This window comes from Capricornis sumatraensis, chromosome 9 (assembly GCF_032405125.1).
Source record: "Capricornis sumatraensis isolate serow.1 chromosome 9, serow.2, whole genome shotgun sequence".
NCBI classification, from domain to species: domain Eukaryota; kingdom Metazoa; phylum Chordata; class Mammalia; order Artiodactyla; family Bovidae; genus Capricornis; species Capricornis sumatraensis.
Window position 1 is genome coordinate 71,050,627 of NC_091077.1, and position 14,731 is coordinate 71,065,357.

The 14,731-nt window shown below is 40.0% G+C and overlaps 1 protein-coding gene across 1 annotated transcript in view; it reads left to right on the forward strand.

Moving 5' to 3' along the window:
• The first annotated feature begins 339 nt into the window (after positions 1-339).
• The window catches only part of TTC1 (tetratricopeptide repeat domain 1), a 48,373-nt gene continuing 33,981 nt past the window's right edge, over positions 340-14,731 (forward strand). Inside the window, exons 1-2 of the mRNA XM_068980558.1 lie at positions 340-380; positions 1,424-1,786. Coding sequence (XP_068836659.1) covers positions 1,454-1,786 — 333 coding nt within the window. The 5' untranslated portion in view covers positions 340-380; positions 1,424-1,453. The remainder of the gene's footprint in view (positions 381-1,423; positions 1,787-14,731) is intronic.

Genomic DNA, 14,731 nt, shown 5'->3' on the forward strand with positions numbered 1-14,731 from the left:
AGAAACATTAGAGGGAAAACTATTTCTGAACAAGATTCATGCTTTAGGACTCTTCTGTACACAGCACAGCTGGCATCTGAGAGGTCAGAGCTGAGAAGTAAAAGGAACACTATAGAAACAGTCTCTCTCTTTTCCTTTTTTTCTCCAGAGCCCGCGGAGTCTCGCCGTAACCCAAGATGGCAACCATCGCACATTTTCAGTCCGTACAGTGACGTGATAGAGCGACAGTACCGCACCCTCTCCCTGAGGTTTTACTACATTTCCCAGGATGCTTTGCCAACGACGACGCTATTGGCCGGCGCCGACGGAAGAGCACCTGACTGAGCGGAAGTAGAGATCTCAGAGGCGAGGAAGGTGAGGACGAGAGGAACAGTGAAGCCGTGAGTAGCCACATGGGTCTCTAGTCTTGGCGCTGAGGGACACAGCTAGGGGAGGAACGTTTGGGAAGTGTGAGGGTGGCCCTCCTTAACTCAGGAGCCTCAGACTCCTGTGTTCTTATACTAGGCCTGGGACCGGGGAAAAACAAAACGTTGCTGTGGAGGCAAAGTCTCCGTATTAAAATCGTGCTGTTTTAAGTTTTCTTGGTACGAGATAGGGGCGAATTCGGGTTCTGTCGCAACCCAAGGGTCGGCGTGATTTTACTGCGACCGGAAGAGTGAAGCTGCTGACGGTCTGACTCAGCTTCTACAGTACTAGTTCTCAATTGGCTGCACCTGAAAGTCACCTGGGATGCCGTTTTAAAACTACAGATGCCCTGGCTTCACGCCAGACCAGTAAATCAGAATCTGCGGAGTATACAATCTGGTCAGCAAGACTTGCTAAAGCGTTTTGAGTGTTAATGTGCATCCAGGGTTAACAACCACGCTTTTCATGGCTAATTCTGACCCCTTAGGGAATCCTGATTAGGGCTACCAGAGCCAAGGCCTCCCTTCCACTGTAACCTGCGTGGGCTGTATCACATGCAAGTGGGTGAAGTTGATGATTGCTCTGTTGACACGGATTATATTTTGAACTCTACCAGAAACTTATTTTTGAGCTTCCTGCGGTGGTGCTGGAAGTTATTTACGACCTAGTTATTCAATCTGAAGAAAAATTAGAAACGCATCTTTTTTCTTGCCATTGTTTTCGCTTCTGCCAATTTTTTGCAACCCTGAAAAACTAGGAGCAGTAGAAGATGAAAGAATCACGTTAAAAGCGGTGTCTCCTATTGGCTTGTAAGAAATTCTGAAAAGGGTAGCAGTTAGAATTACATTTGGCATTATTTGTGGGCTTATGAAAGCCTTTATATATGAATATATAATTGAATCAATGAAAAGAAGTTCGGATTTGATTTGAATTTTGATGCAGAAGTTTGTTGAAATGTGATAGTTAGGATTGGATAGGCAGGTAGATAGCATTACCTAACCTATTTTCTCTTTCGCAGTTTCAGCTTCACCTCCCTCACTGATTCAGCATGGGGGAAAAGTCGGAGGACTGTAGGGTTCCAGAGGATCTGTTCACTGGTTTGAAAGTTACAGATCCCCAGGATGCAGAGTGTGTTAACCCTCCAGTATCCAGTGGCAAAGAGCATCATTCCCAGAGCGAACTGCTCAAGGATGTCGACGCCCAGCCCCAGGAAGACCAGGGGGAGGAGGAGTGCTTTCATGACGCCAGTGCCTCATTTGAGACGGAGGAGCCGGGAGCGGAGAAGATTGAGAACAAACCTGAGGATGATATGAATTCCTCTGAACTAGATGAAGAATATCTAATGGAACTGGAGAAGAACATGCCAGATGAAGAGAAAAAGGTAAATATTCTATTTGGTGTGCATGATTTGCCACGTAAACTTTTTTAAAGTGCTAAATTTGATTGATACTACTATCATAGATTGCATCATTTGTGGTAAAGAGTGACTGGCCCATCTGTGTCCTTATTGCTTTAGTAATGATGGATCTGAGATAAATCAGTGACGTGGTGGGGCTGCATTGAGTGTGCCTGCTTAGCAAAGAAGTTTCCACTTTTTTCTGTGAACTTTGGGTTCTTATGTTCATCTTGTGTAATTATTTCTTATATATATACCTTTTAGCTTTTTTAAATGACCTTATTGATGGTTGGCTGCTGAAATTGCTGTCGTGCATATTTTTTGGTCAGACTTTAGAATTTGGTATGCTGCCTGTTTGTTAATCCTTCGTTAGCAGAAAATGACTGCCTGAATATCTTGGTGTTGATTCGCTTACAGAGGGCAGTGACTGGGACCTGTGTCATTTACATTTTATTTTGTTCTTGAGGAACAGAGTTGTGTGTGATAGTAGCTCATTTGTTACGCACCAGTAATATGCCAGCCACTAAGCTTAAAGTGTTGCTTGTGTTTTCATTTAATCTTTACAACATGCCTACAACTACCTCCAGCAGAAACTGTTAGTATCTCCATAAGACAGCAGCTTAGGATAGTACAGTAACTTGCCTGAAATCACATATCTATTAAGCAGTAGAACTGTTTCTCAAACCCAGATCTTTTTGATTCCGAAGGTAAAATATAATGCAGAATTTAATAACAAAAACAACTGTCTTCCTACAAAGCAGATGCACAAATAAAATGTATACTGTCCTGCTACTCTGCCCCTGGGCTAGTGACTGAGCAAGCATTTATTTTGGGAGACAGAGGCTTGGTGTCTTCTATATATTCTTTCTTCTGATCTCATAAGCAAGGTGGCTTAAAGAGGTACTGTAACATCTGAGTTTGTCTGCAGAGAATATAAGTGAGATTTGTAGCTTATGCCTCTGAAGCACTCACTGAACAGGTGATGATGCATTGGTGATGGGCTGAGATGGTAAACATGCAGTGTAATAATGGGAGGGGGGATGTAGCAGGAACTGAGGAGAAGCATCTTAGGCACTTTTCATTATCAGATCTTTTGGTTTTAACATGCATGTTTTAGCTTTTGTGCTAATGTGTGCCACTAGAGGAGAACAACAAAGGGCAAAAATGAGCCAAGTTCATAAACTACCTTCAGCAGAAACGGCTCAGAAAATTATATCAAGTACTATTCAATAACATTAGAGAAATGATTTTCCAGAAAGTGTTTGGCTCAATTTTCGTAACACTGGTGTAGATATGAAATGACTATGTTAAAATATTAGCAAATGCTTTTCTGATACCTTAACGTAGTTTGCCCTGCTATAGTGAGTTTTCTCCAGTGCCATTGGTTTGGCAATTGCGTGATTTGTTACATACTATACTTCCCATTCTCATTATAGCAAAACATTTTTTGTCTCCTGGCCAGAAAATTTTAAGTTCTATAAATATTAGAAATAATTCTTTTTATTGCTTATAAATCAAAAATTCTAAATAGCAGAATACTTTTTAAACTTTTTTCCTTTTAAAAATTAAGATATAATTTACATGTTGTAAAACTTTAAGTTATAATGTGTACTACTCACACTGAGTTTTGACAACTGTGTATACCTGTGTAACTCACATTAGTTGTAGTATTAGCTTTCTTTTATGATGCTTTGATAAATATCTTTGTGAAATTAGTATTAGGAAATCAGCTAAACAGATGAAGAAATGTCTCTTTGTAGCACATAAGGTTTAGTTTTATAGGTCATTGGGAAAAGGATATGTTTAAGCTTGATTCTTTTAAAGTAGACGCAGTTCAGATAATTCAACAACAAAAATAAACACAAAGGGGCACATGGGAAGACTTTCAGTCTCAGTAATAATTTTTAAATGCAGATTAAAACATACGTCATTTCTCAGATCCAAGCATTGTTTGGATGTTGACAAGAAAAGGAAGTAGGAACTGATGTACTAACAGTGAGAGTTTGAATTGCTACATCATTTCTGTGGTGTACAGATAGCAAATTTTTATATGAGCGTTTCTTTAGATCAGGGCTACCATGGAACCTTCTGCAGTGATGGGAATGTTCTATATCTCCATTGTCCAATATGGTAGCCACTGGCTACTACATTTTAACAGTCATCTGGCCATAAAGCAGTTAAAATGTGGCTAGTGCAGCTGACAAAATGAATTTGAAAACTATTTTTAAAATTTTAGTTAATTTAAATGGTCGCACATGGCTGGTGAGTCCCATAAAGACATGTTGCAGGATCATTCATAATTTCAGAAAACTAGAACTAATGTTGAACAGAGGGTATTACTTTAAACAGTTTTGGCATATTTATGTGTGGTGTACAACATAGTCATTAAAAAGAGATAAATCTTGTATTGACATGGATTAATGCCTGAATGTTAAATGAATTAAGCAGGTGTTATAATATGATTTATAATAAATATGTATTTGGTGTTTATCCAGTTCCTGACACAGAGTTCCTAAGACCTTTGACATTTCCTAAGTGAAAAGAGATGAAGGTTTGTTATTCATAGCAAGGCTCTTTCAACCACATCTGAGTTAATGAGGTGACTTTGGGAAAACCCCTAAGGATGAGGTCTGGTTGTCAGTTTGGGGCTCTCAGCTCCACCCCACCTCTGGGGAGGGAAGAGATGCTGAAGGTTGAATTAATCACTAATGATCAGTGATTAATCAATCATGCTTACTTAATGAAAGCTCCATAAAACCCCTACAGGTTGAGGTTCAGAGAGCTTCAGAGTTGGTGAGCACCTATAGATGCTGAGAGGATTCACATCCATAGAGCCTGGAAGCTCAGTGCCTCTTCACACAAACCTTGCCTTACGCATCTCTTCCATCTGACTGTTCCTGGGTTATATCCTGTAAAATAAAGTGATAATCTAATAAGTGAACTCTTTCTGAGTTCTCTGAGCCCCTCTAGCAAATTAGTTGAACCTGAGGAGGTTGTCGAAGCTGTCCATTTATAGCCGGTGGGTCAAAAGCAGAGCTGGCAGCAACAGCGTGGATGGACCTGAGTGAAAGAAGCAGAGAAAGACAAATACTGTATGATACCACTTGTGTGCGGAGTCTAAAAGATAAAGTAACTGGTGACTATAGCAAAAAAGAAACAGACTTGCAGATAAAGGAAACAAACCAGTGGTTACCAGTAGGGAGAGGGAAGAACGGAGGGGCAGTATAGGGGTAGAGAAGTAAGAGGCACAAACTCCTGTGTATAAAATAAGCTATGGGGATATGGCTACTATTTTATAATAATTAGAAGTGGAATATAACCTTTATGATCATGGATCACTGTGGTGTACACCTTTATGTATAACATATAATATTGTGCATCAACTATAGTTTAAAATATATATATACACAAACAAACAGACCCCCCCCCAAAAAAAAAAAAAAATCAGTGACAACCTGGACTTGCAATTGGCATCTGAAATGTGGATGGAGCCAGTCTTGTGGAACTCAGCCTGTAAGCTTTGGGGTCTGGCACTGTCTCCAAGTAGATAGTGACATAATTGAGTTAAAGTGTAGGACACTGGCTGGTGTCCACTGTAGAGCTGGAGTTGCTTGGTGTGGGAGAAACTTCTACACATGTTCTACATGAGCATTGAGAGTAGAAGAGACATGCAGGTGTTTTCTTTATCAGAGGTTAGAGAACAGTCCGGAGAAGGCAATGGCACCCCACTCCAGTACTCTTGCCTGGAAAATCCCATGGACGGAGGAGCCTGGTGGACTGCAGTCCATGGGGTCTCGACTGAGCGACTTCACTTTCACCTTTCACTTTCACGCATTGGAGAAGGAAATGGCAACCCACTCCAGTGTTCTCGCCTGGAGAATCCCAGGGATGGCGGAACCTGGTGGGCTGCCGTCTATGGGGTCACACAGAGTCGGACACGACTGAAGCGACTTAGCAGCAGCAGCATAGAACAGTCAGTGATTCCATTTAAGTTAAAAACCTGTGTGAAATTAGTTTATACATAAAAATATGTTTATACAGGAATGCTTGGAAGGGTATACACCAAGTTATAAAAAGTGAGGAGCTCTGAAGGATGTCATTATTGGAAATTTTTCATTTATCTTTAATACAATTTTATAATGTTTGCAGGATTTTTTTTATGGTAAGCATATGTTACATTTATGACCAACATCAAAAAAAAAGTAAGTCCAATTTGAATATATAAATAAATAAAATTTCCATTCTTTATAACCAGGGCAGACTTTTTACTAAAATAAGTACATAAAGCTGACCTTTGGGGATTTGGGAAAGATTTACTATCATAGGATCTATGTATTGCCAAACGTATCAGGTATCAATAGCTGAAGTCTGTTATTCAAGCTGACTTGACTTGCCCTATGACTGAGGAGAAGATCCAGGCTCAAGTGAGTGCCAGTTCCCAGCAGAACTCGTAGATTAATTAGGAGTAATGGAGAAGGGAGGCAGTTAAGGTTTGGTTAAAACCGGCAGAATCTCTTGAAGAAAGCTCTGTGTGTGTGTCTGTGTGTGTGTGTCTGTGTGTTTCAGCAGCTATCTTGAGTATTTGTGAAAACTTAAATGTAGACATGACTACCCAGAGGGATGGGATTTTTAACTCACATTTGAGATGTACTAGATTTGCAAAGCAAATAAATGATTTTTAAAGGCTTGACTGAGGTGGACTTACCTGGTAGCAGATGAGAATTATTACTATAATAATATTATGATACAAAGATGCTTATAGTTTGGGAAACTATAGAATATATTTCTTTGTGGTAGTATTGATATAAGAGAATCATTTTTGTGGGCTGCTTATCAAAGTGGAGTTCTCTGGGTGTTCTTATACACACACTAAAATTCAAAGACCACTGTCTTGGAACCTTGCACACTGTCTTCCTTCATTAAGTAGCTGAGTAAGTAAGGTTTTCTCTCTCCCGTGAGGCCCAGTAATTGGTCTTACAGATATCAGAGATTTTATCATTCATTTATTCAAGAAATATTTGCATTTCTTCCACATGCCACGCATTGTTTGAGACATTCAGGAATAACAGTGGTGAATAAAACACTCATCTCTCATATTCTAGTTGGGAGGTATGGGTGGAGGTGAGGGGAGTGATGAAAAATGCATGGGGCCTGGAGGGGTGGGCGGGACTACTTTATTTTTTTAAATTGGAATATAATTGCTTTACAATATCATATTCATTTCTGCAATACAACAACGTGAATCAGCCATATGTATATATGCATCCTCTTTCTCTAGACCCTCCCTCCCACCCCCGCCCCACCTCTCTAGTCGTCACAGAGCACCAAACTGAGCTCCCTGTGCCATGCAGCAGCTTCCCACTAGCCGACTGTCTGACACATGGTGATGCACGCGTGTCCGTGCTGCTCTCCCCGTTCGGCCCGCCCTCTCCTTTCCCCTCTGTGTCCATAAGTCCATTCTGTATGTCTGCATCTCTGTTCCTGCCCTGCAGGTAGGTTCATCTGCACCATTTTTATAGATTGCATATATGTGTGTTAACATATGGTGTTTCTGTCTCTCTAACGTACTTCACTCTCTGTTACAGATGCTAGGTCCATCCACATCACTACAGCTGACTCAATTTCACTCCTTTTTATAGCTGAGTAATATTCCATTTTGTACCTGTACCACATCTTTTTTATACATTCATCTGTCGGTGAACATCTATCTAGGTTGCTTCATGTAGGCAGGACTACTTTAAATTGGTTGGTCAGGGAAGACCTCTCTGGGGACGTGCCATTTTAGGAAAGACTGCGGGGAAAAAGGAGTCAAGTGTGTGAGGATCTGATGGGAAAATATTCCATATAAAGGGAGCACTTAGTGTGAAGGTTGTTCGGTAGCTGTAAACTTGATATATTTTTGGCATGGGCTTCCCTGGTGGCTCAGATGATAAGGAATCTGCCTGCAATGCAGGAGACCTGGGTTCTATCCCTGGGTCAGGAAAATCCCCTGGAGAAAGGAATGGCCACCCCCTCTAGTATTCTTGCTTGGGGAATCTCATGAACAGAGGAGCCTGGCGGGCTACAGTTTATGAGCGTGCAAGGAGTGCAAGGCCCGGGAGCTGGAGCAAAGTGATTAAGCAAGAGAATGGGGTGATGAAGTAAGAGAGAGTCTGATGATGGAACACCTTGAGAGCCGTGAGTAAGGAATTTGAATTTTTTTCCGAGTACACAGATGGAAAACAGATGGGAAATTTTAAGCCAGAGGAAAGATGAAAGTTATTAACCTTTTATTGAGAGTATTCTGTTGGTCATGGGGACAGGGATGAGGCAGAACACTTAGACCAGTTAGGGCCTAATCTGTAGCCTGTGAAAGATGATGGTAGCTTGAACTGTGAACTGAGTGCAGATGAGTGAGTACTTCAGGATACATTTTGGAGGAGGAGTTGATGAGACATACTGGCTTCCTTTGGGAGGGCTGGACAGAGGAATAAGCATGATTCCTTGGCTTTGGCTACCTGGTAGCTGGTGATGCCCATTAGAAATAGGCAGATGGTGGAGGGCTTTTTGAGTTTGTCAGGTCTCTGGTGACTTCATTTTTGTGTGCAAATGAAAAAGGTTTTTTATTTTAAGCCGGAGTGCAGATTGCATCCTTTTAATGGATTTGCTCCCTGTTGCCAGTTGTTTGCGCATCGAATTCATTTACAAAAAGTCTGTTGCTTGGTGAGCATGGACTCAGAGCATGTTGTTTCTGCGATTTTAAAACATTTTCCTTAGGTTCTGAAACTGTAAAGGATTGTATTTTCCTTTAGGGCTGTTTAATCTTTAACCAGGAATAGTTACTGGTTTAGTGCTGAAGTTCTTTATTAGTCTTTCCCCCGTCACTCCCATATTTCTTAAATCACACATTACTTTATCCTTTTGATTTCCATGTATCTGCTGCCTCATTGCATTATTTTTTTAAAAAATATGATTTGTTTTATTTGTTTGTCTGTGAGTGGTCTTAGTTTCTGCATGTCGGATCTAGTTCTCTGACTTGGGATTGAACTCAGGCCCCCTGTATCGGGAGCACCGAGTCTTATCCATTGGACCACCAGGGAACTCCCGGTTGCATTGTTTTCATAATCTTATAAGTGTTGTTGTAATCCTGGGCATGGTTACCAGGAACAGTTCTCTTGGTTGCTTCCAGAAAGCTTTCAGTAACTTAGTGCCCTGCATATTCTGTTAACCTCATGAGAAAACCCCTTCTGATTTGTTCTTTCCCTTTTATCTCATTTCTAATGTGCATTCTTTTGAACTAAGGTTGCAATATTTATTAATTTCATAGCGTTTACCAGTATTAAGTTTAATGAATGCTACTGACAAGTGATTAAATCCTAGAATTTAAGAACTGGAAGGGACCTTAGATTTCTGATCCTGATTTTAAAACAGGGGAAGTAAGGGTCATTTACTCTAAAACTTTTGGAAGTTATTTGCTGATGAAAGAGTTAAAATGGAGTTCAGTGTTTCTTTTGTTTACTAAGGAAGATCTCATTGTGTAGATCATTGGTTCTCAAACTGAATTGCGTCTGAGAATCACAGGAAACTTACTTACAATGCAAAGCCCTGAGAAGTGTCTGCTACCACAAAATTGTGAGGTAGCAGCCAGGAATCTCCTTTGTTAACAATTGAAGTAAGCTGATTAACAGCATTGTGTTCATTTCAGGTGTGCAGCATAGTGATTCAGTTGTTCAGTTCAGTCGCTCAGTCGTGTCCAGACTCTTTGCGACCCCATGAACCGCAGCGCCAGACCTCCCTGTCCATCACCAACTCCCAGAGTCCACCCAAACCCATGTCCATTGAGTCTGCTGCCATCCAACCATCTCATCCTCTGTTGTCCCCTTCTCCTCCTGCCCCCAATCTTTCCCAGCATCAGGTCTTTTTTCAAATGAGTCAGCTCTTCGCATCAGATGGCCAAAGCATTGGAGTTTCAGCTTCAGCATCAGTCCTTCCAATGAATATTCAGGACTGATTTCCTTTAGGATGGACTAGTTGGATCTCCTTGCAGTCCAAGGGACTATCAAGAGTCTTCTCCAACACCACAGTTCAAAAGCATCAGTTCGATTCAGTTGTACTTTTTCTCAATTATATTTCTTTATAGGTTATTACAAGATATTGAATGTAGTTCCCTGTGCTATACAATAAATCCTTGTGGCTTATTTTCCATGTCATTTTGGTTCAGGTAGAACTGTGGCTGCACTTTGGGAGACAGAGAGCTCGATGGATGGAGATGACTAAGCTTCCAAAACAAGAAGTATTGACTAATCAGTATACTGACTCCATCTAACATCAGAAGAGCTTGCTAATAGGATATATATATATATATATTTTTTTTTTTTTTTTTTTTACCCTGATCTTGTGCTCAGGGTTCTAAAAGATTAAAAGAGTTGGACAGAATTTAAGCAGTACCAAAATAAGAAAATTTATTTCTGTTGAATTGAGTTTTGGGAGATGGGATTTTCTGAGTTAAGAAACAGGAAACTGTTTCCAAGATCAGTTGTCTTTCCTCAGAAGGACAAGGCTTAGTGAGAGGTTCTAACTACAGCTTCAATCTAGAGATTCTCCCTCCAAGCTCCTAGTAGACTAATAAAAGTGACTTGTGGAAAGAGCAAATGTGTGAAGCAAATGATGTCTTATTTCAAAGAAAACAAAACTGAAGCTTCTGTTTCCTTCATAATGATAAGCCATTCCCTTCGGGATAATTTGTAGGTCAGTGGATTAGCACTTTCAGTGTAGGGTTTCCTCTTCCCATCTAAATAGGGCTGAGGCAGAAAGTTTTGTTGTCTGTGCTTCCACTTTCCAGCCCTTCAGCAAGTGTGTAACTTTTTTTATCCCTCTTTTTCAGCCAGATAAGATTGATCTTTGCTTACTGTGCTTTAAAAGTTAGTACTTTCTTATTTTGTAGCAATTACTTTACAAAGCTGCAGGGGGAAGCAGAGAGCTGCTGATAGATTTACAATGTGGAAATTAATCTGCGGATAGTGAACCTCTTGTTTTTCTCCCTGTTGTCTAGAAACACATATTCACTGCAGAATTATTTAATTAAGAGAAGTTTTTTTAAATGTACTTAATGCAAGTTTTTATCATTTAATAATGATAGATGGGATATACACTTGTAAGTTCCAAGTCAAGCTTATTGTATTTATGTTTTGTTCACTGATCTGAAGTATGGGAAATATCCCTAGCCAGCCACTGCATCGACCGAGTCTCTGGTAGAGAAGTGGTTGTTTTGTGATTAAGGGAACGGTTGAACACCTTCTGATATTTTTTCAAGGTTACACTAATATCTAAAGTTGTGTCAGTTGAAATTCTGTAGGATTCTGAGTTACAGAAAGCCATTCCCTATACTGAGCTTAAAGAGGAAGTCACCTGTTTTTTCCCAGTAGTTACAGATTTTTACATTTAGATCTGCAGTCCAGTTGGAGTTTATTCTTGTGTCTGGTGTGACATAGAAATCCAAATTTTTCACTTTCCAAATAACTACCAGCTTGTCCCAGGACTGTTTCAAAATGTCCATCTTTGCCTCGAAGGTCTCATTATATTTTAGTGTCAGCTGAGTTTGTTTCCTTTCCCAAATGCTTACCTTCTTCCTGTTTGTCAGATTATCACATAAATTTAGGTTATAGTGGCATTAGAACCTCATTTAGACTCAGATTGGATTACCAGAGATTTGAGTAGTAATAAAATAAGATAACTGGAGAATTATTTTAAAAGTATAAAAGCGTGCTGTGGAGATGGCTTTCTGCAGTATAATATTTCAGTTCTTTCATAAAGGACTGTGCCCCATGTCATGTGAAATTATTTTACCCTATGACCCAAGAAAATAATTTTCTAGAAAACAGAATAAAAGATCCCATGTATCTGTATGTTTGTAAGGGCAAAGAATAAGGGAGACCTGAGTTCAGTCCCTGGGTTGGGAAGATTCCCTGGAGACGGGAAACGCAACCCACTCCAGTATTCTGGCCTGGAGAATTCCATGGACTGTGTAGTCCGTGGGGTCGCAAAGAGTTGGACATGACTGAGTGACTTTCACTTTCAAAGAACATGTACTTGCAGATTGAATTCATCCATCTTCAAGGAATCCATCTTGCCAACTTACTGGAAAATGAACTTGGATTAACTGTAGAAGAAAAACCCAAGACCAGTGGTACAAGTCCCTGATTCACAGTGAGGTAGAGGTTTGTTTTTAACACAGGTCTCAGAATCTTTATAGATCAGGTCTCTGTGACTTGATGACATGTTCTGAAGTAGTGTCATCTTCCTTTCAGGTGCCCTAATTCTTGGTAGCAAGGGAATTTAAAGTCATTTTTTCTTTAGGACAGTGAAATGCGTATGCTCTGTGCTTATTACCTTTCTGCAGCAGCTTCTGTGTCTGGCTCAGTTATTTCTTCCTGCAAACAATTTGTTATTTTCATACAGTGAAAGACAATATACTCTTGTAGTTAAAAGCATGAAGAGTTAGACAGATCTGTTCTAGTTCCATCATTTAACTTGATATGCTGCTACTGCTAAGTCACTTCAGTCGTGTCCGACTCTGTGCGACCCCATAGACGGCAGCCCACCAGGCTCCCCCTTCCCTGGGATTCTCCAGGCAAGAACACTGGAGTGGGTTGCCATTTCCTTCTCTGATGCATGAAAGTGAAAAGTCAAAGTAAGTCACTCAGTCGTGTCCGACCCTCAGCGACCCCATGGACTACAGCCTACCAGTCTCCTCCATCCATGGGATTTTCTAGGCAGGAGAACTGGAGTGGGGTGCCATTGCCTTCTCCAATAGTACTACCTTCCTCACAAAGTTGTTGTAAGGATTAAATGACTAGCACATGAAAACAATCAGGAAGTGTTAGTTGTTAGCTAAGTTGTAGTTAAATTCAATGTGAGTGTAGACTGCAAAAAGTGGGGTCTAGAGCAACCTCTAAGATCTCGAGTCCTTTTTGGACACGTTTCTCACAAGGTGGCAAGCATAAGTGAATATTTCAAATTTTTAGAATTATGTTAACCTCAGTTAATAATACATAAATTATTCTTCAAGTTAATTTATGAAGAACAGATTGAGTGTTTGCTGGGGGATGTGGGCCTGGGGTGAGAAAGAAGGTATTACAGATTTGGAAGGGACACCTGGGAAGCTTCTGAGGTTCTGGCCGTTTGTCCTCTTTATGTATTTTATAACTCTACTTTTAGGTGCATATCCATTTTCATAGCTATTATATTTTCCTGACGACTCTCTTATCATCATGAAATGTTCCTTCTTTGTCTCTAGCAATATTTCCTGTTTTTAAAACTATTTAGTCTGATACTTCTGTAGGCACTACTATAGACAATATTTTCATCCTCCCAAAATTTATATCTTAGAAGCTTACTCCCAATGTGATGGAATTAAGAGATGGAGCCTGGGGGAAATGATTAGGTCGTGAGAGTAGGGTACTCATGAATGAGATTTGTGCCCTAATAAGAGATCTAAGGGCCCTTGACCATTCTGCCACATGAGGCTGTAGTGAGAAGACCCTTAGGATCCAGAGAGCAGGCACTCACCAGATATTGAATCTGCCAGCCCCTTAATCTTAGACTTCCAGCCTCCAGAAAGCTTGTTGGTTATAAGCCACCCAGTCTTTGATACTTATGTGATAGCAGCCCAAACTAAGACATCCACTCTATTTTATGGTTACTGATTCATATATTTTTGATATCCTTAAACTTTCACCCTGTTTTCATGTTTGAATCTGAAGTGTGTCTTAGAGACAGCATGTGATTGGATCTTCTTAATTTCAGTGTGACAGTCTCTGCCATTTCATTAGTGTTTAGTCCATTCACATTATGCTTATTGACATGGTTAAATTTATATAAGACATTTTGTCTTCTATACATCTCATGTCTTTTTTATTCCTTTTTCTTTTACTATAGTCTTTTGTGTTAATTTGTTTACTGTACTATTTTAATATTTCTGATTTTTTAGCCATCTGTTTCTTAGCTAAATTTTCTTGAAAGTGAAAGTCGCTCAGTCGTGTCCAACTCTTTGCAACCCCATGGACTGTAGTCCATGGAAATGTGCAGGCCAGAATACTGGAGTGGGTAGCCTTTCCCTCCTCCGGGGGATCCTCCCAACCCAGGGATCGAACCCAGGTCTCCCACATCGCAGGCAGTTCTTTACCAGCTGAGCCACAAGGGAAGCCCTAAAAGAGAAAATAACGTGTTTATAGAGCATTTGGTGTATTTCCCATTTATAATGCCCTTCATTTCTTCAGGAACTTTTACTGTCCGGTGTCATCTTTCTGTCCAAAGGAGTTCCTTTAATATGTCTTGTAAGGCAGGTATGATAGCAGCAAATTCTCTGTCTTTATCTGTGAATGTCTTTATTTAGCCTTTGTTTTGAGGTATGGTCTTCTTAAATATTTAATTCTTGATTGACAGTCTTTTTTCTTTTACCATTTTGAATGTGTCATTGTACTGCCTCTGCCCTTCATTGTTGCTGGTGAGAAATCAGATATTGACAGTTTTGCTGTTCCCCTATAATTAATAAGTTGTTTTTATCTTGTTGCTTTCAGATTTTGTCTTTGAGCAGATTTGACTCTGGTGTCTCTAAGAGATGGATCTATGTACTTGGGGTTCACTGAGCTTCTCGGATCTTTAGATTAACTCTTTTCATCACAGTTTTGAGATTTTTAGTCACTTTTTCAAATATCTGTTCTCTCCTCATTTCTGGAACTCTAATCACATGTACCGTGACGGGTCCAATTTTTTTTTTCCATCTTTTTTTTCCCAGCCTTATTTCTTCAGATTGGATGTCTATTGTTCTAACTTCAGGTTTACTTAATCCTTATGCCAATGCAGGTCTGCTGAGCCTATCTGTGAATATTTTATTTCAGTTATTGACTCTTCCATCTTTGTTTTCATTTTGTTTCTCTTTGTAAATAACGT